This window comes from Octopus bimaculoides, chromosome 9, assembly GCF_046866305.1.
Source record: "Octopus bimaculoides isolate indiv1 chromosome 9, ASM4686630v1, whole genome shotgun sequence".
Classification (NCBI taxonomy): Eukaryota; Metazoa; Mollusca; class Cephalopoda; order Octopoda; family Octopodidae; genus Octopus; species Octopus bimaculoides.
This window is the reverse complement of record NC_142936.1, coordinates 2,784,230-2,811,699: the sequence shown is the minus strand read 5'-3', so window position 1 is coordinate 2,811,699 and position 27,470 is coordinate 2,784,230. Positions and strand designations below refer to the sequence as shown.

At 34.7% G+C, this 27,470-nt stretch overlaps 1 protein-coding gene across 19 annotated transcripts in view; it reads left to right on the top strand.

The window, feature by feature from the left end:
- LOC106869147 (5'-AMP-activated protein kinase subunit gamma-1) overlaps positions 1–27,470 on the top strand; it is a 481,652-nt gene that overhangs the window by 426,162 nt on the left and 28,020 nt on the right. For all 19 annotated transcript variants that reach the window (XM_089357018.1, XM_089357013.1, XM_089357011.1 and 16 more), the window contains 2 exons: positions 9,905–9,993; positions 19,790–19,832. In XM_089357018.1, the coding sequence (XP_089213144.1) occupies positions 9,905–9,993; positions 19,790–19,832 (132 nt within the window). The remainder of the gene's footprint in view (positions 1–9,904; positions 9,994–19,789; positions 19,833–27,470) is intronic.

Here is a 27,470-nt window from a genome sequence, read left to right as displayed (position 1 = left end):
CGAGTTAGTCATCATGCTGCTGCAGACTTGTGCTCAAAAAGCGTTCTAGTCATGACCAACTCGTCTTTTTATAAGTCTAGGACCACATTGTCTAACGTTTCCAAGGTGGTAGGGTTGTGATTTGGGGGGAGATTTGGCTGCCATTTCTAGCAGATTGACGAAGTGAAGAACCCTTGTTTACCCCAAATTATTATTGTCGATTCTATCGCTTTTACCCTTGCCAAGCTGTAATTGGCCTCTGTATCTTATCATAAATTCATTATGAATGTGGGTGCATACAAATGAAGTTATATTTTATCAGAGGAGTCATTTGTCAAGTTACTGGTAATTAACTTCTCTTCAGTTCCACTTTCACTTTCATTTATTTGCAGTTGGCGCTTTAGAAGGCTGTCTTCCACTTTCTCTAATCATGATGTTTTTTATCCTATCATTTATAGCTTTATTTACTTTGGGTTCAACCGTTAAAAAAAATTGTTCTTTTAAAACACAATTCTATAATTTCAACGAAAACTTTTATATACTAAACCAATAAAATTAAGCTTTTTTACTTTCATTTATTTCTGATAAATCTTGGTCATATGACTAGTTAGTGGAACAGAATAGTAAGTTTTGTTTAATGTGAGTATATTATCTCCTTCTAAACATCCCTAGACCGTCCGTCATTCACAGACAAGGTTATAAAATTCCTGGAATTGTATGTAGGCTGAAAAAGTAATGCACAAGATCTGCTCTTTTGTCCCCCAACCCTGAATTCTGAATAGAAGTATTCTAGTTACTGATGTTATCTACATTTGTGCAACAATTGGAAGAATAGAATTACTGACTGGGGTGGGGGGTACATGCAGAGATACTTCAATTCTTTGTTACAAAGCCCACGGCATCATGCTTCAGTGTTTAGACTGCTGTAATTCGACCTTAGACATATACAGGGATGGGGAATTGGGAAATGTAAACATATGCATCGTTGAACAACTTCCTAAATATTTTCAGTGGTGAAATCTAAAGGAATTTGGATGATAAATTTCCTGATTATTTCACCTTGTTTATAATGTATTTTAAAAAAATACATGGTTATGCGGTTAAAAAACTCACTTTGCAACCACGTGGTTCCGGATTCAGTCCCACTGCACATGATTTTGAGCAAGTGTCTTCTACTATGGCTCTGGGCCGACCAATGCCTTGTGAATGAGTTTTGTAGATGGAAACAGTGTGGAGGCCCATCGTGCATGTATGTGTGTTTACTCTACTCAGAATTGTTGAAGCATGGAATAAACTACCAGCATCAGTTGTTAATTATTGGGACACTGCATCCTTCAAAACTGCCATGCTTCCTGAAATTCACCAATAGTACACCTGATCTAAACCCTTTTATTTTTATTTTAACTGACTTGTTCACTTTCTGTGCATTATTCTACGTACTGTACATGCATTTTGGGTAATTTTTTACGATGAGTTGTAGTGCACCTGAGCACTGTATATAAAAAGTTCATCATATATGGATGCAAACTATTGTTTCTTCATCAATAAAGAGAGAGTGGGGCAAAATGAAAATTGTAGTTTTCAAGGGAACATAGTGATTGTCAGTTTGAAAACCTCATGGTCATAGGACAAAGTTTAGTATTTGAAGCTTGCGCATACTTTCTTTTAGATGCCCTTCCTGAATCCTGGGCATGTGTTCAATGCAAATTTTGTACAACGTTTACCATGCGGGCACCAGACAGATGTTCCATTTTGAATTGGCAGGCAAAATTTTAGGAGGAGAGGTGTTTGTGCCTGGCAGAGAGAACAGGACACCCCTCAACTTCAGATGATATGGCTGAACAAGTTCGGCAAGCCTTCCAGCACAGTCCCAGAAATCAGTCAGAATACCCAGTCGAGAACTTCAGCTCCCATTAACCACTGTTTGGCATGTCTTAAAGAGAAGACTGCTGGTCACACCATACAAGCTGCAATTGGTCCAACAGTTGGAGGACACTGATAAACCTATTCACCATGGATTTTGCACAGGAACATCCTGTTCTCTTTTGCTGAGCACAAACACCCCTCCTCCTGAAATTTTGTGTGCCAATTCAAAATGAAACGTCTGTCTGATACCTGCTTGGTAAACGTTGTACGAAATTTGCTTGAACACGTGTCCATGATTCAGTTTTTGTGTATTCTAGGATGCAAAATGACATCCCTCATTTTGAGAATGACATTACTGGATCTGAAAAGAGAAAAAACAAAAATTTGAGCTTTTAAATGGTACCAGTTCAATCATGCTACCATTTGTAGTTCATGGAATAATAAGAGTTTTTAGAATGTGACATAGACGTTTGAAACACCTTGTATATATCATCGTTTAACGTCTGCTTTCCATGCTAGCTTCAGTTTCTGTCTACCAAATCCATTCACAAGGCTTTGGTTGGCCCTGGGCTATAGTTGAAGCCAAATGTACTGCACAATCAAACTGAATCTGAAACCAGGTGGTTTGAAAACAAATTCCTACCACCCAGTCACACCTGTGCACATTGACACTAAATGTATTAATTCTTGTGGAAGTAATTGTCTTTGCAGCCCAGCTTCTTCACATCATTTTATCATAGGGAAGGCAAAATTATCACTTAATCTTTTTTTCTTTTTCCCAAAAACTCTGGAAAATAACTGAATAATATATAGTGTTGAACTACTCTGCAGGTTATAGACTCTGTGGATGTTGCATTAGATTAGCACAAATAATTCTCTATTGAAAAAAAAAGGGGGGGGGTTATTCGTTTGTCGTTTGCTGCTGGTAGATTAGCAAGACAAAACACCTTGTGGTATTCGAATACATCTCCACATTCTCAGCTATCTTGCCATGGTCAACTTGACCTTTCATTCTTCCAAGGACAATAAAATGGATACCAGTCAAATACTCTGTTTGACAAAATTAATTGATTTTGCTCCTTTCCCCAAAAATGAAGCCACTTGCAAATATCAGAATTTGTGGGATTGAAGTTGATTGCAGGACAATGTCACTTTTCTTAAACGAATATAACTTTATACTAGAAAGTTCACACACAACATTACAAAATATTTCCTCTGCTTACAGTCATTGGACTGCAGCCATGCTGCCTTAAAGAGTTTGGGTCAAGCAAATCATCCCCAGTATATATTTTCTTTATTTTCTATACATCTGGTACTTTTTCTATCAGTCTCTTTTACTGAACAATTAGGTTGCAGGGACATAAACAAACCAACACCTGTTGTTGTAACACACATACACACAATAGGATTCTTTCAGTTTCCATCTGCCAATTCCACTCACAGGGTTTTGTTCAGCCTATGGTTATAGTAGAAGACATTTGCCCAAGGTGCCATACAGTGGAACTGAACCTGGAACCATGTGGTTGGGAAGCAAATTTCTTAACCACACAGCCATGCTTGTGCCTATGAATAACAACACCATTTAAGCTACACTTTTATTCCTAATGAAGAGAAACCATTGGTTTCTGATATTAACTGAATGAAGAAACTTGTCACTCCCTTCTATTCATTTTTGTATCAGATAAATCAATGTGGTTGAATCTTAATTAATTTTGCATTAAGCAGTTTAAAAATGAAAACAAAATATTTTCCTCAAAAGTTAAGTAAATATTTCACTTTCATAAAAATTAACCATCACACCCATGCAGTGAAATAAATGATAAACAACATAAATATCTAAGATATGTTCGTTAACTTGATCGTTGTTGTTCTGATAAAGCTTGTCTTGAAAACATGGCGTTGCAATACACAATTCATAACTCTATGAATTTGCTTTTATTAACTACTAAAATTTTAATGGAAATTATATTGCACATCATACATATTACTTGGACAGAAAAGAGGAACGTGATGAGACTTGAATTGCATATCTATCATTTGCTGAGCAATCTACGTGATTTGAGTCCTGCCAATAAATCTTTCTTTTATCTGTCTAAAAATTATTTTTTGTCAAATCTAACATCAGTACGACCGTGTTGTCTTCTAACAAAAATGCTGTCTTGAATTATAAAACACCTGTTTAATGTATAAATTTGTTAATGAGATGCCAAGTTGTAATACGTGGAAACATCTTCTGTACTCAATAGAAATTTGATCTAAGATTTATTTTTCATTACTTTTATGAGGCTTTACAGTTTGGGAAACCTATTTTAATACGTAAGGCAGTGAGCTAGCTGCATCATTAACATATTGGCATTTCGTCTGTACATTCTGAGTTCAAATTCTGCCAAGGTCAACTTTGCCTTTCATCCTTTCGAGGTCTATAAAATAAGTACCATTTAAGCACTGAGGTCGATGTAATTGACTTATCCCCTCTTCTGAAATGACTGGCCTTGTGCTGAAATTTGAAACCATTATATTTGAATTTGTGGAGGCACATAGCTTAGAGGTTCGTGTGTTGCACTCATGATCAGAGGGTTGGTTTCAATCCCTGCACCAGGCAAAGTATTCTTGAGCAAAACACTTCATTTTACACTGCTCCAGTCCACTCAGCTGGTAAAAAGGAGTAACCCTGCACCAGACCAGCATCCCATTCAGGGAGGAGTACACATATGCCAGAGAAAGCAGGAAACCAGCCCTATACTCCTCACAGAGAAATGTGGACTAACCAACCATTTTAATACTTGGTATACTTAATTATTTTACCCTATGTCTTACATTTTACCAGAAAGTAATTTGAAGATGTGTTTTATTCCAACTCCCACTCTTTACTCCTTACATTTTAACTAATGTCATAGGAGTTTTTATTTGTAATTCAAGCCTTGACATGAAATCTATCCATAGACCTGATTGGGGGTATTATTACATAATGCAGAAGTTATTCTGCTTATTGAAAAGTTTATGTAATCTGGAGGGAAAATTGATGCTTTTGAAATGAAGTTGACTGTATTGAATACATATTTGTTGTATTTTTTTTTCTCTTGAAATTTAGTTAAGATGATTTTTTAAAAAATAACCATGCAAGTTAAAAGAAAAACAACACTTGAAGAAGTTGTTTTGTTTTTAATAAGTTCTTTGTTATTTTGTACACAGCTGCCCTAGTTGGAATGGTTTTACATTAATCTGCATGGCTGACTGGTTGTTGACTGTAGTAAGTGGTTCTGTTGAAGTAATACAGGTCACAACCAAGCAGTCAATCGTTTGAAGTAAATTACACATGTCGTAAGTTAAGAATCCCTATTATAAACACGTGCATTAAGCATATTTTGTGATAACAGCTATAATATGGGAATTATTTCACTGTCTTCATAACATATGATGATGATGATGATGATGATGATGATACTATCACCTACGAGTAACGTTAGCTGCTTGCTTTTGTTTTGTTTTTTTTTGTTTGCCTGACCTTCTTACTGTTTGTTTACTCTGAAACATTTTTGTAATTATTGAGTCACTTGACACTTTAATTTCATGTTTGGTTAATAGTGAATTAACCAAATCCTTATTCAGTAGAAGAAGGCAACCAGCGATTATATAAATACTGCTTTTACTCAGAAGTCACACTCCTAATTCAGGGTTAAATCTTAGGACAAAATCTTCTCCCTTCATATTCAAACTTGACATTTGCTTTGCTCTCTATATAAGTCACCTCCCAGTTTTTTCAGTTAAAATCAAGTATAAAATAGTGCAACTTATTAGCAAATTCAGTGTGTACACACACACACACACACACACAATAAAGTAATTGAGTCTGCAAATTGCAGTAATAGCAGTAACACAATATATATTTACATAGAGTACAGGCAGTATTTAATACTGGCAAACAACCTCTGTAATGCTGGTAGCATGATAAAATGCATCCTAATTATATATATATATAATATATATATATATATATATATATATATATATATATATTCTATAAAGTAGTAGGAGATAGAAAGGGCTTACAGCTGCAGAAACCATTTCAAAAATACATTACTTGCACAAAAAATATGATTGAAGTGTTTTTGTGTGTGTGTATATCAGATGATGAAGGACAAAGGACCATGGAAAGTGAGAAGATGTTGTACTGGAAGAGATCTGTCCTAACAATGGGGACATGAAAAATGGATGTATTACTGCCTGTCATCCATCTGGGGTTGATAACATTAAGTACCAATCAAGTACTAAGGTTGAGGATATCACCTAATCCCTTCCCCTTCTCTCAAAACTGCTAGCTTTGTCCCCTAAATTATAAACTATTATGTTATCAGCTAACTCCCGCTCCTCAAGTTTCAGCCTATTGTAGAAAGAATTTGTAGTCATCATCATCATTTAACATCCATTGTCCATGCTGGCATGGGTTGGACAGTTTGACCAGGACTGGTAAGCTGGAAGGCTGCACCAGACTCCAGTCTGATTTGGCATAGTTTTCTATGGCTGGATGCCCTTCCTAATGCCAACCACTCTGAGAGTGTAATGGGTGCTTTTACGTGCCATTTGCATGACATCTGTATTTGCCACAACTGTGATTTTGCTTGGCTTGATGGGTCTTCTCAAGTACAACATAATGCCCAAGGTCTCAGTCGTTGCCTCCATGAAGCCCAATTATTAATATTTATTAAAAGAAATAATTTCCTGACTATTTTTTGCACACCTTAAAATTACATTAAAACAAATATTGAAATTCTATCAAATTATTTCGCTGGTAGCTTCAGGTGATGCTCATCACTTAATGCAAAATTTTAAAATTTATATTTCTGTCAACTTGTAAGGCAACACAAGCACTTCACAATTATCTAACTTTAACCATGAGGAAGCTGCCGCCTTTCTCTATTTCCTCTGCTACCATTATCGGTTTCTAAGATGAATACAAAGAGGTGTGTGGCTAAGGAGTTAGTGTTGCACTTATGATAGTAAGATTGTGGTTTCAATTCCTGAACTGGATGATGATACATTGTGTTCTTGAGCAAAACACTTCATTTCACATTGTTCCTGTCCACTCAGCTGGCAAAAATGAATACTCCGGTAACAGACCAGCGTCTTGTCCTTGTGGAGAATATATGCCACAGAATCTGGGAAACTGGCCTTATTAGCCTAAAGCTCAGGAAGGACCTTTGACGCTTTCTTTTTAAGATGGATACAAGCTACACATGCCAGAGGGAATGTATACTTGATTAGACACAGCACCAGCTCCTACAAGCCTGTAAGATTAGGGATCCTCAGCTGGAGAGAGTTACAAGGGACAAGCCTGTGTGCGAGGGTAAACACGCTTTTACTTAGTTTGACGTGTCTTTTCAAACACAGCACACCACCAGGAGTCTCAGCCCCCTGACATCTCCTCTGCGGGTCCCAATGTCTGTAGATCCTTTCTCATTTCATCCCACGTCTTCCTGGGGTCTACCCGTTTCACATGTCCCCTCTGCAATTAGGGATCAGCACCGCGAAACTAATCTTCATTCATACACACGTGTATATATGTGCATATATCTGTCCACCTTCCATGCTCATTATTCCTGGTAGGGTCCTTGAGGTAGAGTCCTTAGGCACCTGCTTCCTAGAGTCCTGTCAAGAGCATTACGCTTTTCAGCTGGGTTCCCATGTATGACCAACTGAGACTGGATGTTATCCTGACATTTCATTTTTGGTCTACCCCTAGGTCTCCTGCCAGTTGGCTCAACTTGAAGAATTTGTATTACAATTATATGTATACATATATATATATATATATATATATATATATATATATATATATATATATATATATATAAATATATATATATATATATATATATATAAATATATATATATATATATATATATATATATATATATATGTGTGTGTGTGTGCATATATGTGTGTGTGTGTGTGTATATGTAATGTATGCATATTGATGTGTTTGACGTCATTTTTTCCTCTCCATATTAGCATAGTTTGGACCAATACTTATCTTGGAATTGTTTTATAAGCAGATGCACTTCATGTTACAATCACTTGTCTGTTTTTCAAGTAAGGGAAATTATTATTTTTTTTTTGTTTATTTTATTCCTCTTGTCTTTAAAAGTACAGACTTACAGGACAATTTGGTTTGGACAAAAAATGGTGCTCTAATGTTTTACTTTATCTTTCAACATTCATGGTCATACATGCACATATGCACGCACACGCACACACACACACACACATACACACACACATATGCATACAACAGACTTCCAAAGAGTATTTATCTGCCAATTCCACTCAGGATGTATTGGTTGACTCAAAGCTACAGTGAGACCACTTGCCCAAGGTGCCATTATCTGAGATAGAAATATGACACCATGCAATTACAGGGCCAATTCTGTAACCACTCAGTCATACATGCATTTATGTCTGTATGAATACGTGTGTGTGTGTGTGTGTATTTATGCATTTCTGTAAATGTATGTGCGCTCACACGCATGTATCTCTATATATGCCTATGTATGTATGTGTGTGTGTGTGTGTGTGTGTGTGTATGTATGCATGTATTAACGTATATATATATATATATATCAATGTACTTATAATACACACACGCATATGCCTGGCTCTTTAGGCAAGTGTCTTCTATAAGCCTGGATTGACCAGTGTCTTTTAAGTGGAATAGGTAGACAGAAATACTGGAGAGTCCGTCGTGTGCCCGTCCGCTCGCGTGCGCGACACCTGTTAACATTTCGCAGCTCCGCTTGTCATTTGTCTGAGCGAAACGGTGATGTGATGTTTGCATTTCTTGTTGACATTACGACTGCTTACTCTGCATTTCTGAAGACCAGTGAAATAGAATAATCCCTTACTTGAAATAATACAAGTCAGGTTTGACGACACGAAGGGCAGGTGCCTGTAAAATGCCTGCGCCAGTCCGCGCCCTAACCATGCTAACGTGGAAGTACGCACCGGACGTTAAACAAACGATCTTGTTTGTGTGTGTGCGTACACTTCCATTTCCTTTCAATTCATTGATTTGCAACTAGTAGAAAAATGGATAAGTGATATATATATTTTGAATATAGCAGTCGTTACGAAACCTGCTAGCGATGTGTGTTTCTTTTTTTCTTCTTTTAATTAGACAAACCAATGTGTTCTTTCGGCCCGCAGCCATATATCGCAAATCACTCTTTGAAGAGAAAAGAACAGTGAAGAAAGAACGCATCGGATGATTCTAAATAAATTGATGACGAGTCTTGAATTGACGGGATAGTCTTCGTTAAAATATCAATTCTGCTTGACTTCGGCTAAACTTATCTAATTATAAAATGTAGGATTTATTCCCTTGCAAGGTTTTACTTTATTTTTCAACGAATCTCTGTAATCCACATGTCCTTCAGTTTCCATATATACAAAATGGCAAATCCTTTGGCAAACTACCATTTGTGTTCAGTGTTACGATTAACGAAATGTCTTCCTATTCCTTTTATTTATTGACCTTTTTTTTTTAATTTTTAATCAGATATTTTCAGTTCTGGGAGTAAAAAGAAAAAAAAATGTAATTTAAGGGAGGTAACTTTGTTTAGCTACCTTTTTCCCTTCTTTCCAGCTGTCGCGGTTTCATTCTATTGAAATAGAGTACGATTTCAGTTTTCTCTGTCTGGGCCGACTGCTTCAGCGCAGAAAAAAACTTCTCGTCTTAAAAATTGATTGCATTTAGTTTAATTTCTCTTCTGACAATTAATTATATTTAACGTGATTTCGAGTATATCTCGTCAGTAATCATAACATAACTGGATTTATTTTCACAACTTGACAGTCAATCGAAATGTTTACATTAACAGCGAGGTATAAACAATAATTTGGCGATGTGAATAATTATTTAACCCTTTTGATATCATATTTATGTACATGAATATTATATTAATGTTTCAGGTTTTATATTTAAAACAGAAACAGTTGGGAAATTACAAAACCCTACGGAATGTAATTAGTAGTGTGTAACGATTGGTTTCTCTATATTTTCAGTTTCCCCTCTTCGAGGATATAACTTTGAACCCCGGAGGTCTTCTGGGCCACCGCAACCGGAACATCTTCAGTCAGCGGTTTATACAAAGGTAAGAAAGTTATTTCTGCTTCGTTTTGATTTTAATTAACTCTAATTATCCAGAAGAATCTTTTTCAACAAAAGTTAGTGTGTGTGAGAGAGAGAGAAAGAGAGATCTGAAAGAAAGACCTACACATGTCTTGCCTACACAGGCCTTCTCAGGGCAGTGAAATCAGTGTGGTTGGTGTTCTTTTTAAACAACCATGGGTAGGAGAGAGATCCAGGGAAGTGACGATAGGCAAAGGAAACGATTGAGACTAGTGGTTACTTCAGGGTTTGAAGCAAGTAGATGCAACATGGAAACAAGAGATGAGTGAAGTAGGCTTGGTTGGAAGTGGAGCTAAACCTACCAACTCTGTGAAACGGGAGGGTCATTTAGGAAAGGTAGTGAGAAGAAGCAACACGTCTGTGGGCCAGAGATCAGAATATGTTGTGAGACACTCCATGCTGGCCATTTTTTGGTATGTTACCTTGGATATAGCTGTATGTTTATCAAGATATTCTACATTAAAGGGAAGTTTCTGTATTAGGTATATAGATATTTGAATGTCTTTCTTAAGGACTATAAAAAAGAAATTGTTTGTGATTTGATTAACTCCAGTTATTTTCTGTATTATTTTCAGTAATAGTTACTGAACTTGAATTCATCGTATTTTAATGCACATGGAAAAATTTAATATACTAGTAGTATTTATTAGTACAGTAATTAATGCAAGTAATTAAAAACTTCTAATTTTTTAATCGATGTTTTATGCTAAAAAAACAAATAATAAATATAAAGGGTCTCAAAGCCAATGCTGACATTTATGGCCAAGTTACAGAAATATTAGAAACTGATTTATTAAATATTACTTTCTACTGTGATGTGTTCTGAGGTTTCTAGACATGAAAAAAAAACAACAAAATCTATCTGCATGGATTGTATTGAAGTTAAGATGATGGGTTACAGTTTGCATGGTCATTAGTTCAAACCTTACAGTTTCAACATTTAAGTTATGCCACTGAGCAAAGCAGCAAATAGTGTTTAATCCATCATTTTAAATCCAGGTTTTGTCCCTGTTAACAGCGGTAGCCAGATTTATCTCAATGCCATAGCAACCGCCCTCACACAATCTCGCCCAGTTTTGGGCGTCCTCCCTTCTCAAGCCAACCCTCCCAATCTCCTCGTCCACATTTTCCTCGGTCCACCCTGCTTTCGCTGTCCATTTACCTCAAACTCTAGTAAAATGTATTTTACTCAGTGTTTACATGAACAGAAATTCAAGTACCAAGAAGAAATGGATGCAATAGATATATTTATATAGGTAGTGATAAATTTTAATTGTTGCAGATTATTACGTATATATAATTCAAAATGACAATTTTTCAATGCAAATCTATATTTGCTAAATGCTGACAAAATGCATACAAATTTGTGTTCAATACTGGCTATATTCAAAATGTAGAATAGTATAGCACTTGATCAGGAAAATTTGTTTCACAAAGATTACATATATTTTCTCTGTGTTTATTTCTAATTACTGGTATCCATCAATAAATGATTAGCCACATTGACTCAAGAGCTAAAGTAAATGTGTTTCTTACATTTATGCCTTCAAAACTCTGATAACCTTGATTTTTTTTCTAAAATTTACTTCTTTTCTTAATAATTTACCACTATCAAGTGTTACACTACTAATTCTATGTGAGAGAAATGTATTGTAATTTCGGTGATTTTTATGATATAATGCGACTTACTTCATTCATAACTAAATTTAAAATAAGATTAATCTTATTCTTCACACTTTCCCATTATTTCTCAATAATACACCAAGTAGTAATTTCTTTTGTGTTCATAAAAGCCGTTATGGCTTTTATGTTTCAATCCAATATTTAGATTATCTGAACTTCATCTTTCTCAAATTAATGTTATCGCATTTGATCTTTTTTTTTCTTTTCTTTTTTTCATTATTATTATTATTTTGGCACATTTTGTTCATTCTTAATTTTCAGTATGTAGAGTGAGATATTGCTATGATAACATCCAAATCAATAACACATGGTTTTTACATATATAGATTTTAGAGCTGGTTTTACAGGTTTTTATAGATGTTTTTATACAGGGAGAATATTTTTGTTAACAACTTTCCTTTGCTATGAACTTACATCAGTATCCATAACTCGTCACTTTACACAGCGTTTGTACCATTTTCTAATTGGCACAGTACTCTGATAAGAAGACCCCCCCCCCCCGGTCATGTTGCTTAACCCTTTCGTTACTGCACTTATTTTGAGATGCTCTGTGTTTCTTTCAATTAATTCTAAATATAACAAAGAATTTAATAAAATAACTTAGTTATCATTCAGCTAGTGTTAGGAACATAAATTGTGACTAAGGTTTGCTGGAAGATTTTAATTCAAAACTTATGAAAACAAGACATTTGTACTCAGAGCCAGTTTCAGCCAGGCTGGTAACGAAAGAGTTAAGATTGATTCCATTGTATAGTAGTATGGATGTCTTTTATCACAGCCTCAGTTTTACCAAACTCTTGCAAGTGAGATTTGGCAGACAAGCTATGCACAGCAATTGCAGATACATACATCACCCTGGGGCAGCAATATCTATGTTTAAGAAAAATACCTGTGGTATTTGGTTCTGTCTCTGTCACATCTTTTCACACCTGTTCCACATTGTCTTTTTCCTTCATAAGAAGATCGACTAAGTATCAAACAAAATATGACAGGCAAAATAGCCAAGTAAAACAGTTTAATGGTGGTACTCTTGCATAGTCTGCAGTTCAGTGATTGAAACTGATAATATTGAAATAAATTAAATAAAAATAGTAAAATTAAAAACCCTGCTGTTGGACATTCATTGTGTGCCAAAATCTTTTATTCAACAATAGAATCCCTTCTGTATAAGATAACTCCCTACTCAGTTCTTGTTCAGCCAATAATTCTGTATTTGGTATTTAAAGGAATTTCAATGGATGTTAAGATTGTACTTGATTTCCAATGATATCTTACTTTACCAGTTTCATAATTAAAAAGATCATATTTCTGTTAAGTATAACCATTTTTCATTCATTTCTCACACACACACACACACACACACACTTCCAAGTCCCTTAATTTGGTATGGTTTAACCTTTTATTAGATTTCAAATTTTGGAACAAGGCCAGCAATTTTTAATGAGGGAGAGAAAGTCAGTTATATCAACCCTAGTGATCAACTGGTACTTATTCTATCAACCTCACACAAATGAAAGGCAAGGTTGGCCTTAGTGGAATTTTTCCTCAGAACATAAAACCAGAACAAATGCTGCTAAGTATCTTATCCAGCATACTAATGGTTCTTCCGGTTTATTGCCTTAATCTCTTATTAGATTAAGGCAGGTTATTAGATGTTTAACAAATGCATCTGGTTGGTGAATGTAGCATTGTTCGCAGGTTTATGGAAACAGAATTTATTGTAGCTACTACAATTCATTGTAGAACAGGTCTCTCTGATAGATTAACAAGTGTTTGGAAAGTATTGATTAGTCTTTTTCTATGATATTGTGTGTGTGGTGTTCCATTGTCTAACAGTATTTTCTATTCTAGTGCAGAACATATTTGCACTCTGTAAATGTTTAGCCACTGCTCTGGACTGGAGTAATTTTGACCCTTACGGTGGAAAAATGAACCCCTGTGAGGAACTCTTAGTAGCAGAGAATGTAGTTATTGGAGATTGTTAGCAACATCTAAATAAATCTTTGCTTATTTAGTTTTATGAGTAAAGTTGTATTCTTTTCTTCAAATGTTTAGGGTTTTTTTTTTAATGTTTAAATGACTGAGCCACCTTTTCATAAACAATGTACAGAATTGGTGGAAGTTATTGAGCCCATCTTCAATTGAACCTATTTTATGTCGTTAGTTTGGGAACAGAAATGGTTAACGCTTATAGTGAGTAGCTTCTTCACGTAGGGTGAAGATGATCAAACTCCTCTGATAAAAGAGGGATTTGCAAGAGGGAGTTCACTTACCCCATACTACGATCTTCCAATTTTACTCACAAAGTATTGGTTAGCCTGCAACTGAGTGTACCAGCTGACCACATCTATGCAATGGTATGGAACCCCCTGATTGCAGCCAAACTTCTGAACCATACTGCCATGTTTGTGCTGATATCCACAATCTTTTCCTTTTTACTGTTAATTCCTTCCTAGCAAAAGGCATTATTGTTATGCGAGTTACTGTCTTCATTCATCATCATCATCATCGTCATTTAACATCCGCTTTCCATGCTGGCATTAACAATGTGTGCTGGCTGCTTTTTATGCAGCATAGGTGCATTAACACAGCACTGGCATGTGTGCCTTTTAAGTGGCACCAGCACCTGAAAAGACCAACCTGTATGTGTGGAAGACGGCGGTTTTTACTTACTTGATTTATCATATCAAGTACAGCAAATCGCCACAACTCCCGGTCCCTTGTCATATCCTCAATGAGGCTCAACATCCAAAGATCCTTTCTCACCACTTTGTCCCACGTCTTCCTGGATCTACCTCTTCTCCAAGTATCCTCAGCAATTAGAGCTCAGCACTTCTTTATGCTGCTGTCCTCATTCATACGCATCACATGACCACACCAGTGTTGTCTTCTCAACACTGTTGTTTATTCTCAGTTTTCTTCTTAAATCATTTACACTTGGTCATGCATGCAAACTGACATTACCCACCCAGTGGAGCATACTACCTTCATTTCTTTCAAGCCTTTGCAAATCCTCTGTAGTCACAGGCATCATATAATCTACCTTTCACTCTGAGGGAGAGGCCCTTAGTTACCAACAAAGGTAGAAACTCTCTGAACTTTGCCCAGCCTATTTTTATCCTAGCAACTACATTTTCAGAACTCTCTCCCCCACTGCTAACTTGGTCTCCTAGGTAACAAGCTATCTACTACTTCTCATGATCCACCCAAGCATTTGAGTGAGCCTAATGTCTGTGTTTTTAGTGCTTATTCCACCAGCACATTTGCCACACTTTGATACCACTGCACCTCTTATGTGTCCAAAACTTGCACTGGGTACAACATATGACAGTCCTACCAATGCCCTTCTTACATCTCAAACAGGGCCATCTCCCAGAAGGGACTTGTGATTTGTCTGTTTTCCTACTTACTAGGACTTTGGTTTTTGCTAAATTAACCCTAAGGCCCTTAGATTCCACACCTTGTTACCACACCTGAAAATGTTTCTCTGGGTCAGGTAGTGATTCAGCTACAAGAACAAGGTAATCAGCATAGAAGAGCTCCCAAAGACAGCCGGTCTTGAATTCCTCTTTTAAGGCCTGAAGGACTAAGGTAAACAGGAGGGGGCTGAGCTAATTAAAATATTCAAAATAAACAATAAAGGAATCTAACGGATAAAGTATTAGGCTTTTAATTCCCCCACTCTTTAGTTTGTATCCCATTTCACTTATTTTCCAGCTCTTGATGGAAACTGTAGTTGCTTCAATGTCCATGTCCAAGATGATGCATTTTGCTTTCATATTTACTCAAATCTTCTCCAAGTGGACATATTTAAATGTAGTACACAGATATGTACCAAAAATACTTGGAAAATAAGTATGATGACTTAGAAACCCATCAGTATCAGAATTTCTATCCTAGAAATATACTTTGATGGTTTTAAGTTGCTAAGTTTTGAATATATATATATATATATATATATATATATATATATATATGCTCAATTAATGCACATTAACAGCAATATCCACTGTAGCAATAAAATACCAAATGTTTCAGCAGATTTATTGGTCAAGTAAAGAAAGAAGATTGCTGTTATTTATAATATCTAATCTGTAATTGAATGAAACAATTTTGCTGCTTTTTTCTCTTTCTTTTTCTTTTTTTCTTTTCTTTTCTTTTTCCTTGTAAGCATAATTATTGAGTTTGACTCTATATGACTTTCAAACCAGTCAATTTAAATGGAGCTGGAAGTAATAAGCTCTTATTACTGGTGAATGGTATGGTGTTAAAAAGACTGACATAGCAGTGATAACTACTTCATTTGAAATGTAATCAAGTGTTGAGAAGTATTAAGTGGAGAATTAACACTTTCAGATATTAATTTGCTGGTAGAGAAAAAAATTAATCAAACAAGATGTATACTTAGATTGAAAAGGAAAAAAAATATTGAGTGATGTAGATATATTTTTTTAAAATTTAACATCTACAAAATACAACAATGCTACTTCAAAAGTGAAGTTTTAATAGTTCAAATTTAAACTGATAATGTAATAAGGCTACATATAGATTGATGAAAAAAATTGTTTGAATTGATCTGAGAAAAAGCTTTAAAAGAAAACGTGCATCCATTTCTACTAAAGACACACGCACATATGCATGATGGATTTTTGCATCATAAACAACAAATGAAGATTCAGTAAAATAAAGTGTTAATCATGTTCTATGGACACAAATGCATCTCTTGAGGCCTGCTGGTGCCTTGTAAACCTTTTGGCAAAGGGAACAAGTTGAGGAATCAGTTTGCTCTAGTGCTTGTGAAGCATTTACTATGTGTTTTCTTGAGTGGATGGCAAGGCCTGCTTTGCGTCATGCTGCAGATCTATTATGACAGGTAAGGTTTCCATTTAGAAGAGCAGCATTTTGCCAGCATGCTTCATGCTTGCACAAAGTTGGTACTATTGTTGGAGTTGAATTTGCTCAAATCTTTGAACTGAAGAGAAGCAGGACTTGTAACTGAAATTTGGTATAGAAGCCCATTTGGTGGATTGTACTTAGTGTGTGACAAGATAGAACCTTGTCACACACTGTCATGTTGATTCTGTCTGGGAATTACATTGGAGGTTAGCCTGTTGGTGGAATAATTAGTCACTTGCACATTAATATAGGAGCATGGTAATTTAATTGACGAAACTACTAAGATCCACCACCACATGTATGCATGCATACAAAGGAACAGGTGTCTTACATGTGTGTGAATGCATGAGTGTAGTAACCCCATGTATGTGTATATAGGGATTGGAGTGTTGAGCTTGTATAGGCACAAAGGTGTTACTTGTAGTGTTCACTGCCAAGGAACCACTTTATAAATTTTAAAGCATTCAGTGATGGGTATGGATAGAAATGGTAGCATGGTAAGCAGGGAAACCTGGATTTGGGGACACTTTTTTCTTTTTTTTTTTTTTAAGGCAGGCTCCAGATTTTATTGGAAAGCATTGACATATAAATATATAGTTTATTATATAGCTCTGTTTTATTGCACACACATTTTTTTTTCTGTTTATCCTTTAAAATATAAGTATTTTGTATACTGTTATTCAAAACACTGTTCTACATTATCATTAATGACAATAATTTATCGATGTGAAAGCAAATCTAGGTATTTATATATTAATTTATCTAATCTGCCACTTGTGCAATGATTCTGTAGTTTAAGATATGGGACAGAGAGAGCACCTGTTTTTAAACAGTGTCAATGTAAAGACAAATATTGTCAGCTACATACCCATACACCATACAGATGCATGTTTGCAATGAGATTCAGCACAATTTCTTTCTATCAGATTTCACTTAGCAAGCATTGGTTAGCCTAAGGCTGTTATTGTAGTAGTAGCTGTAGTAGACGACACTTGTCCAAGATGTTACACAGTGGGACTGAACCCAAACGGCACAGTTTCAAAATCAGCTTAACCATGCAGCCATATCTGCCCTGAATATAAAATTGTGTGTGTGTGTGTGTTTGTATGTGCATGCACACACATCCATAGTGTCATACATAGACACAAAAAAAAAAAAAAAAATTGACATAAAATGAAAATACACTATAGCAGTCTGTGTTATTTCCCTTTATACTTGGTTGCCTTGACCTTTTGTCCTCTTCCAAGGTCATTTCAAAACCAATAAAATAAGTACAAAACCAAGTACTTAAGGTCGCCTTTATTATTACTAAAGCCCTGGAAACTAGTTTCTAAAGATTGAAGACAAAGAAACAAAATGGAATTCCAGAAAATTAACAATTTTAAGAGATATTAAAATGTAGATTGATTATTTGTTAATCAGTAAAATCAGATGATTATGTAATGCTTTAATTAGACTCTCAAATAGAATAAATTTAAAATAATGGCTTGACTCCTTTAAAAAGGATCAAAACTGATATCTTTTATAAAATCCGATTTAACTACCTGATTAAATGGAAACGGAATCTATAATCTGAATTTACAAGATTAAGACAGTTTACATGAATGTTTGGAAGAACATACATATATAATGTAGTCAGTTGGATAAAATGTGTTGTAGGAAAAGTATTGCAGAAAATGTGCACATTTGTTTCCATTTTTCACAAAGTCAATAAAATGCATCTTAAAAAATGTTCATGTCAGTAGAATCATGTGTTGTAGAGTCACACGTATGCAATCAGAAAATGGGCAGCTTTAGAAAGGAAAAATAGATGTGTTTTTAAACTTAGAAGTTATTCTATTGAGGTTGTACTACCTGAGCTACAGAAACAGAGTGAAAAGAGATTGCCACAGCTATTAACAACAGCTGAGAGAGGATGAGACAATCATGTTCTTAACTGGCTTACAAACAAGCTGTCTGTCAGCAATGTCTTGAATGGCTAAAATAATACACCTGACAATAGTGCAAAATGGTCCACCAAAAAATAGCTGATAGATTTACTTATTTCTAATTGGTTACCCTTTTACTATAAAAAAACAATATATCCTCTCAAAATGTCCTTATTTTTAACTACAGAATGCAGCTTCATATACCACTTTATCTCTTTTTTTAGGAATATCATGTTTGAAACTATTTTCTGTTGTGATGTCAAGTTTATTGAGGCAATGTGACTTGCAGAAAATACCAATTATATTTTTGGTAGATATTTAATCCACAGACTTCTCTTACATTTCCCTCCATCATTTACTATAGTCACCTTGTCCTGCTCACTCATCCAGCCCAACCCTTTGTATCACCTCACCTATTCTCACTTCCCCCAGTGTCCCTGAGGTGTTCCATGTGTCTACTCTACAGCAAGATATATCTGTCACTTCTATATCTCAAATCTCTCAACTGGCACAAAGTGGCACCCACTGAATACTACTCCCCCTTCCCAGTTGAGGGGGTTTTTGTCTTGCAAGGCACTTGGTGACCTTGTCAGTGCTGGTGCCACATAAAAAGCATCCAGTACACACTGTAAAGGAGTTAGCATTAGGAAGGGTATCAATCTGTAGAAACCATAACAAAACAGACAATGGGACCTGATGTGGCTCCTGGCCTTGTCAGTTCCTGTCAAACCATCCAACCCATACCAGCATGGAAAATGGATGTTAAATAATGATGAGGATAATTACTGGAATAACTATGGGATTTTAATGTTGCAGTGAAAGGGTTAAAATGACACGTAACAAAACGGTAAAACTAAATTGTTGTTTCCATAAGGTCGCTATACATATTAATGTTTCTACAACTTGTCAAGTGACAACTCTATAATATATCTAATTTATAATATACCAAAGAATTGTCTCAAATGTTTTTTTTTCATTTGTGGGCTTTCATTAGTGCTCTTAGGGTAAAGATAGTTGAAACAGCTTCTGCTGTGACTGTGGTAATAAATTGTTCTCTGAGTTATTTACGACAATATTTTGTGTCTGTGGTGTTGGAATATTGGTGTGTGCCCCCACCTCCTTTTTGCATTGTATATTTTTTCACAGCTGCTAAGGAATTTTATATCTCTTCCCAGATTTGGAATTATTGATGATAGTATAATAAATTTTGTAAAATAGCTTTTAACATTGATATATTTTTTTTAATTATAGAGATTCAGTGAAGATTTTGAACGAATGGATTTAGGTGATTGTGGTAAGTAATTAAATTAACATTATTATTTAAAAAAAAAAAAGAAATATTTGAATTATTTCTACTCTTCTATTTATTTTTAATTTGAGAATTTTTGAAGAAATCTGGAAGGAATGCTACCCTCTAGATGATTTTCCCCCGGCTTATACGATTTATTATCTTGTTTTTGTACATATATCAGACTATATTGTTCAGTGTGTCCTTTCATAATTAGAGATTGTTGAGTGTTGTGTCTTGGGAGAATCATTACGCCAATTATAACACCGGTTCAATTGGGATCCAATTCCATTTCTTTATTATTAGTCAGTTGGTTAAATATTTAATCAACTAATTAATCGACTGTGGCATCATGACTCTCCCAAGACTTAACAAAATCTGTTTTAACAAGAATTTATACCAAGAATCTTACAATGAAATATTGTTGAGTGTGATTTGCAGAAAAATTGACTGCTGTTTCTAGCAGGTTGAGTAACTGTGCACTGAAACTTTTTTAATTCTGTTTAAACTATCAAATACGTAACCAACATCATACAGACATGACAATATTGCATTACTTGCCTCATAAAGGCTCGACTTATTTATAAGAAGAATCAAAATATATTCGGTGGTGAAATATGAAAAGGGGATGAAAAAAAAAACAATTCATTAAAAAACATTCAAAACATAAAAAGTTTGTAATGAATATGTGGTCTGATCAATAAGTATCCGGACTATTGCTATTGCAACGAAGCTAAAGCACAGAGAGTGAAGCCACTTGGCACAGATTGACCTTGAACTCTGCTCTATGTACATGTGCACTAAGTTTTAACGTTCTAGCTCACTTCTGCTATTTACAGCAGTGCTTGGAAGGAAGGTGTGTAGCGTGTGATCATCACATTGAGCAGAGAATCTGCATGAAATTTTGCCAAAAGCTTGGTGATACCTGCTCAGAGACCTTCATAAAGTTTTCATCATTCTTGACTCAATCAAGGAGATCTTGTGCACTGAAACCCAAGTGTCTTTAGTCAGCTGAAAGCAGTTTTGGCACAAATTTGGTAGGTGTGTCTCCAGTGACAATGGACTGAACCGAACCGTAACTAATCTGCACATCCCCTGATAATTCACGTATGGTGATTCAACGATTTCATCTCACAGCTGCAGGCATTTCTGCAATGTTTTTCCCAGTTCTGCTGGTTGCAGGTCTTCCAGAACCTATATATATAGTTGAAATTTACAGAAAAACAAAAGACGAAGACAGGTGTATAAATAACAAGCAGGTGTATTAGTTTGATGCTCGGGAAGGTGAGAAAGTCTTTTACGTTCCAAGCCTACACTCTTCCACAGAGAGAATAAAACAAAAAAACTTTCGGAGTTAGCGGTCAATCATGGCGACTTATGAGTTTGATTTGATTTTTATTCTACTCATTTCTTTTTTTACATTTATATTCTAAATGCTCTTAAAATTATTTTCATTTCACTGTGGAAATATTAGCAAAAGGCACTGTGTGAATAGAAAAAAATCATTCTCTTCATTAAATAGTCAAGCAAAATCTGTTTCCAAGACATTTTTATTAAAAATAAGTAGGAACCTGACTCGCAACATTTGTTCTAGTCTTCCTAAATCAAGCTAATTAGATATTGATGATGATAATGCAGATAAAAGAAGAACAAGGCTGATTGTTTGTATGTGTGTGTGTGTGTTCATAAGACCTGTAACAGCAATCATTATTTGTTAAGTTGGAGTTTGTAAATACATACGAGATTTACAAGTGGAATTACAAGATGTATCTTGGATTACAACAGTGTAACCCACACATTGAAACATCGAAATAAGTGTTCTCTGTTTCTGATGCTTTTTGCACTTGATGACATTGGAGATATGAGTTTTACTAAAGAGCTTATAAACACATTCTCTTTATCGACCTTTTCAACAATATTCTCGTTTAGTGTCAATCCCAGTGACCAGGAGTGCTGAGTAGAAGCTGTCTTGTTTGCAGAGGCAGATTATTTCATCCAGACATTTTAAACTGTGTTCTTTGAAAGAACTACAGTACACTCATACGTGAATCACTTGGGGATGTGGCTCTGGGGTTTTGGTTGTTTGTGGGATGTAAAGGAACATATCTAAGACTTCGGTTTTAGTCTGCTGGTCAGGTATGCAGCACATGCACTGCCAGGAGTAGTTAGCATAGAACTGGCCAAGGGTCTGACAAGTCTGCTAACATGAAATGTGAGGTTTCAGAGTATGTAGCTGTGTGGTAGGATAGTAGTTGGTAGAGAACCTGATGAGTAGAGAGACTGAGAATTCAGTATTTCAGCTGGGTTTGGATGTGAGAGAGAAATGTAAAGTGTTTGGAACAGTTCTATGTCAATTAGAGATGCATGTGCGAGATGAAACAAATTGATGTCAAAAGTGGAGGATGGTGAAAGATTTGTTCAAAGCACTACCAGCATCTGCCTGTAATGAAAGTAAAAGCCCAGAAGAGTTGTGAACATTGGAGTCGCTAAAGGTTTGAAGAATATATCCCAACACAGGAAGAGATATAGTTGAAGAACTGTTGTTGGTTTGAAGAGTTTGGAAGGCAAGTAGAGGAAGCAGATGTATGTAGAGGATTAGGGGCATGGGGGATCTATATGTGTGTGGACACCACCTTTCAGAGTAAATTGTAGCCTGTAAAGCAGATGAACGGTAGTTAAGAGATGAGATTTATCTCTTGGAAAGATATAGAACATGTGGTTTGCATGCGATTGAGGATATCTTAACTGCACAGTCATGTCTGCATCTCTTTACATTGAGTTCAGATCTTAAGATCTTCTTTGCTCTGGGTTGATAAAATAAATACTGCACTTGATTTAATTAACTATACTCACTTCCATATAAGTTGAAGTCTAGCATCTGTTAGAAATACATATATTTATTCAGTGGCAAGTAAAAGTATCAGTTGGGAAATTCACTGAACCAGGTCACCTAAGATACTGTCACCTGTGGGGTTTTTTTTCCCCCCCCAAGCATTTACTCTCAATCTTACTGCATTTAATCTGTGCATGGTATTCTCTGCAATACCAACTGATGCCATCATGTTCATTATCCTAGCTACATTCATCTCTTAACACACTTCCTTGTTACTTCCCTTTACCTTATCTACATTTTGATTATGAAAAATATTCTGTCCTGACAAAGTTCTTATTATTTTTGACCCAGGCCAGCATTCCAGTTGTGACCATTCTGGGTTGCTGTCCCCCCCCCCTCTTCTTTTGATATGATATCTCTAAATGTATATTGTGTCTTTCCATTTTTTTTAATGCCAAGGTGCAGTATGAAAATTATTGGCTGCTGTTTCAGATTACCACATAGTTTCCCCTGTTGGTTTGACTTATTATTCTTGTTCTGCACTAGTGCAATTAATGTGGGAATATTAAGTGTTGTCTAACCCATATAAATATATAGAAATATTTTATGAAAGGTTTTTACTTTTGGTACCTTAAAAGTAGACATGCATAAGAAAGAAACTTACAGCTGGGGCAGGCTGTCCAAGGCCCATATTTATACCATTAAGGGCTTTTTTTTTGTTTTTAAATGACCTATTTATTACAGTAGTTACAGATAAAGTCCAAAATCATGCCATTCTTTTTTTTTAATGAAAAGGTGGTATTATAGTTTTTTGTTGTTTTATTTTTATATCATTCTTGATTAGTTTTACAATTGAGAGCTTGTCACTTAACAGGGTTTTCATGTGGGGGGCAGTTGATTGATCTAGGCTGTTTACTTGAAATTAATAATAATTTCAGCATTCATTTAGTCTTCATAAGAGCGTTTCAAATCTTGATAATGTCAGGTTTAATTAAATTTATAAACATTTAAATATAAATTGTTTTTTTTTACAAAGTATGAATCTTAATTTTTTTTTTAATGTTGAGACACTTCAAGAATATATTTATCAGTAAAGATGCATGTGTGGTAACTCTTTCATCATAATATGAGTTTTTCACATCACATTTTATTGCTATCTTAATCATTACAGTTATTAGTGTGGTCTTGTATTCTGATTTTGTTTTCCAACTTCATATTATTGTTTCTAGTTATTTAACTCGGTTCTCATATTCTTCGGTGCTTATCATTCTTTAGAAACTAACATTCTAACCATCCCCCTCTGAATCTTTTAAGTACATTTTTCTGTTCAGTTAAGGACAATAGCTCAAGCCTGTATTGGCTCTTGCTATGCTTCCCCTTCTTACTCTCTCAGTTGGACTCTTCCAGTTATCTGCAGTAAGAAATCATGGCAGTGCTGGTAATAATATGTAAGGGTATCCTCAAATTTATTACCGAAAAGGCTTCTGAAGAAGACCATCCACCTAGTGTACTGGATTATGAACAAGGTAGGCTAATAACAGGAGTTCCTCTTTAGTTCCAGAATGTTTATTTATTATTAGTTAATATGCTTTTTCTGTCTTAACTTTCATTGACTAGTTTCATCATCTTTTCTCTTAGTTCTCTCTCATCTCTCACTCATTGTTTTTTTTTTTTCTCTTTCTCCTTCCCTCCCACTCACCTTATCTGTCATATGCTACAAGCAGGTGACCAGTCGATTGCCAGTGTAGAATATTACTTCTCTTCTTACTGATTGCTATGTTAGTTTCTACGTCTTATTCTGCATTAGTTTTTCTTTCTATCCTCGTCTGTTAACAACAGTGGAATACTACAGCTGCACTGTATGTTGCTTGCTTTAACAAAACATCCGTACAATATTGATGTTTACATGTTAGATATGTTGGCAACTTTATTGTCCTGTAAAATTATTATTTTCTTAGTTAAGATATTGAATAATTCTTGGTTTCATGTTTGTAATAATATTGGTTAGATTAATGGCAATACTGTTTAGAAATTGCTGCATAACAGATTGGGATCAATATTTTAAAATTATAAATGTAACAATAATTAATATTTTAGAAAAGTCTCCAGTGTTTGTGGGTGGTAAATTATGGTATTACTCTATATATATTTTCTTTTCCTTTCTTTCTTTTTAGTATAGTGATGTAATATTCTGCATCACAATTGAATGCTTTTAGACTGATATTTATTGATGTGCTTTATGGGACCTTTCGGTTATTGACCATTCAGATTATCATAAGCGTTTGCTGTTGCTACTTTGTCAATCTTTTTCTCTTCTCACATTTCCTATCCTCTTATTTACGTTTCATAAAAGGATAGTCGTGCTGAGATTCTTTTAAATTCCAACAACTGCATATTTTCCCTTATCGGCTTAAAACTCTTCCCATTGTTGAAATATTTAAACTATTGACATTTCATTCAAACACCATTGAAAATACACCAGGACTGAATTATTTTGTACATTTCAAACTTATATAACATATAATGCCTTCAGTGTTTCTCTTTATTTTTATATTTCTCTCTCTCTCTCTTCTACAATCTCAATGTATTATTACCTTGGCAGAGTTTGAACTTAGAAATGTGATACACTATATTGGCTACAGCAAAGTAGCTAGTCTAGTTAAGCGTCTTCTGTGTTAATCCCTTAGTCCTATTGATATTAATTATAGATTGTAACAGATTTCAGTCAATCAGGTTGTAACTTATTCAAATTGTAATTGTAAACTTACACCCAATAAAAATTTTAGTGTTTGAGATTTTGAGATTGTAGTTACTTTACAAATGTTTCATTGCAAATCTCTTATTTAATTTGTCTTATAAATTTGTTTATTTAGATAGATAGATAAGTAAACCTGTGTGTGTGTGTGTGTGTGTGTGTGTGTGTGTGTGTGTGTGTGTGTTGCATGAAAATGTTGTCAAAGCTAGAGAATCTTAGGATGTTAATTTAATAACTTCACTGTCTTACAATATTTTATAGGAACGTTCTTAATCCAACATATAAAAAAAAAAAGGGCAGAAAAAATAAATAACATGGAAACATTAAATTTGAAATATTTACTTTCTGTGGATGACTTGGTTATTCTATTTTATCACTTCTGTTAGAAAAGTAATTTTTCTAAATCATTCTGTTCGACTGTAGCTATGTGTATTTTACAAACAGTCTGAAGTAAATTTTCTCTAAAGTACAGATTCTTGTATATATTGGGTTTTCTTAATTCATTGCTTTGAACACACACATACTCTCTCTCTCACACACACACATATTCTAGGTTATGTACCTCCATTGTCAAAATAGTGCTAACCTCTAAGCTATTCATAGATTTGGTAAGTTGCAATACAAGATGTTCTCACCCGAGTAACATAAAGGTGGGTTTTGATCATAAAGTTAGGCTGTCTGCAGCAGCATATCTTTTGCCTTGATAAACAGAACCTTATCATTTTCTGGCTGGCTATAACTCACTACAGAATAGTAAGAGGAGGAATAGCTAAGTAAATTACCAACTGGCTAACTAGCAAGCAAACTTCTATTCCATCTTTTTATTATATTCATCTTGGATATTCATTTATTATATATTAGAGATAATCTATAAAATGATCTTATTTTTTTCTTAGACCAATTTATTGCAAATACTGTGAAAAGAGGAGAAAAAATATTTCCTGAGGCACTTTTCTATTCATTCTAATAGAATATTGCCTTTTAGAAACTTTGTTTCAATCACATTTATATCCTCATCCTACTAGTCCATCTGTATTTAATAACTTTTTTACATTTTCTGATCTGTTCTTCTTCATATTTTCTCTCTATATGTTTCTAAGATTTCTTATCTAACGGATTATAAAATTATCACAAAAAATTACTTGGATTTATTTTTCTTATTATGAAGTTTTATTTATTTATTTTGTAGTTTAACCTGTACCTTAAAAAAAAAGGTATTTTACTCAAAATCTTACACACTATTCACGTAAGAATTTAGTAATATTTAGTCAAATGTTTTCATTATTTACTCACTGCATAGAACATGAATAATTCTTACAATAAAATTTATATGGAATGTTTTAATCTAAATATGAATATTTTAAAACAAGAAATTGTGTATAATGGAACCAGAGATGGTATCAAGAGTTAAATATTTCCAAATTACCCTAATTATCACGAAGAAAATTAGCCAGAAGCTTCATTCATACAAGACAGTTATGTTACTATTAATTTTAGTTTCTGATTAGTGATGTAGCTTTTCTCTTCGTCTAGATAACTGTAGCTTTATATGAGAGCTAAATTCTATCAAATTAATCAAATTATGGGTAAATTACCTTAACCTTTGAATCATGTCATCATAACCTTTATTAGTGCATGGGATATCTCTAACACAAATTCTACCTTCCAGTCTGCTTATCATTCTCATTAACATGTCATTTCTTTGCAATCTTTATTAATTTCTTACAGAGACAATGTCTCTAATTACTTAATTCCAGTGTATAATACTGGTACTTATTTCATTATCTTGGAAAGATAAACAGGAAAGTTGAACGAGAACTTTAATTTCAAGAATAGAATGTTGCAACAATATCCTGTAATGGATATTGGGAGTGCAGGCAAGTTTGAGGTTTCTCTGGGTGGTGTTGCTTTGGTTTGGGCACACATCGGAACAAGCAGAGAAACTGGGAAGTGGAAAGAAAAACACACACACACACACACACACACACACACACACACACACACACACACTCTTGTTTTAGTCAATCAAATTGCCCCCAGCACTTATTTTTTAAGG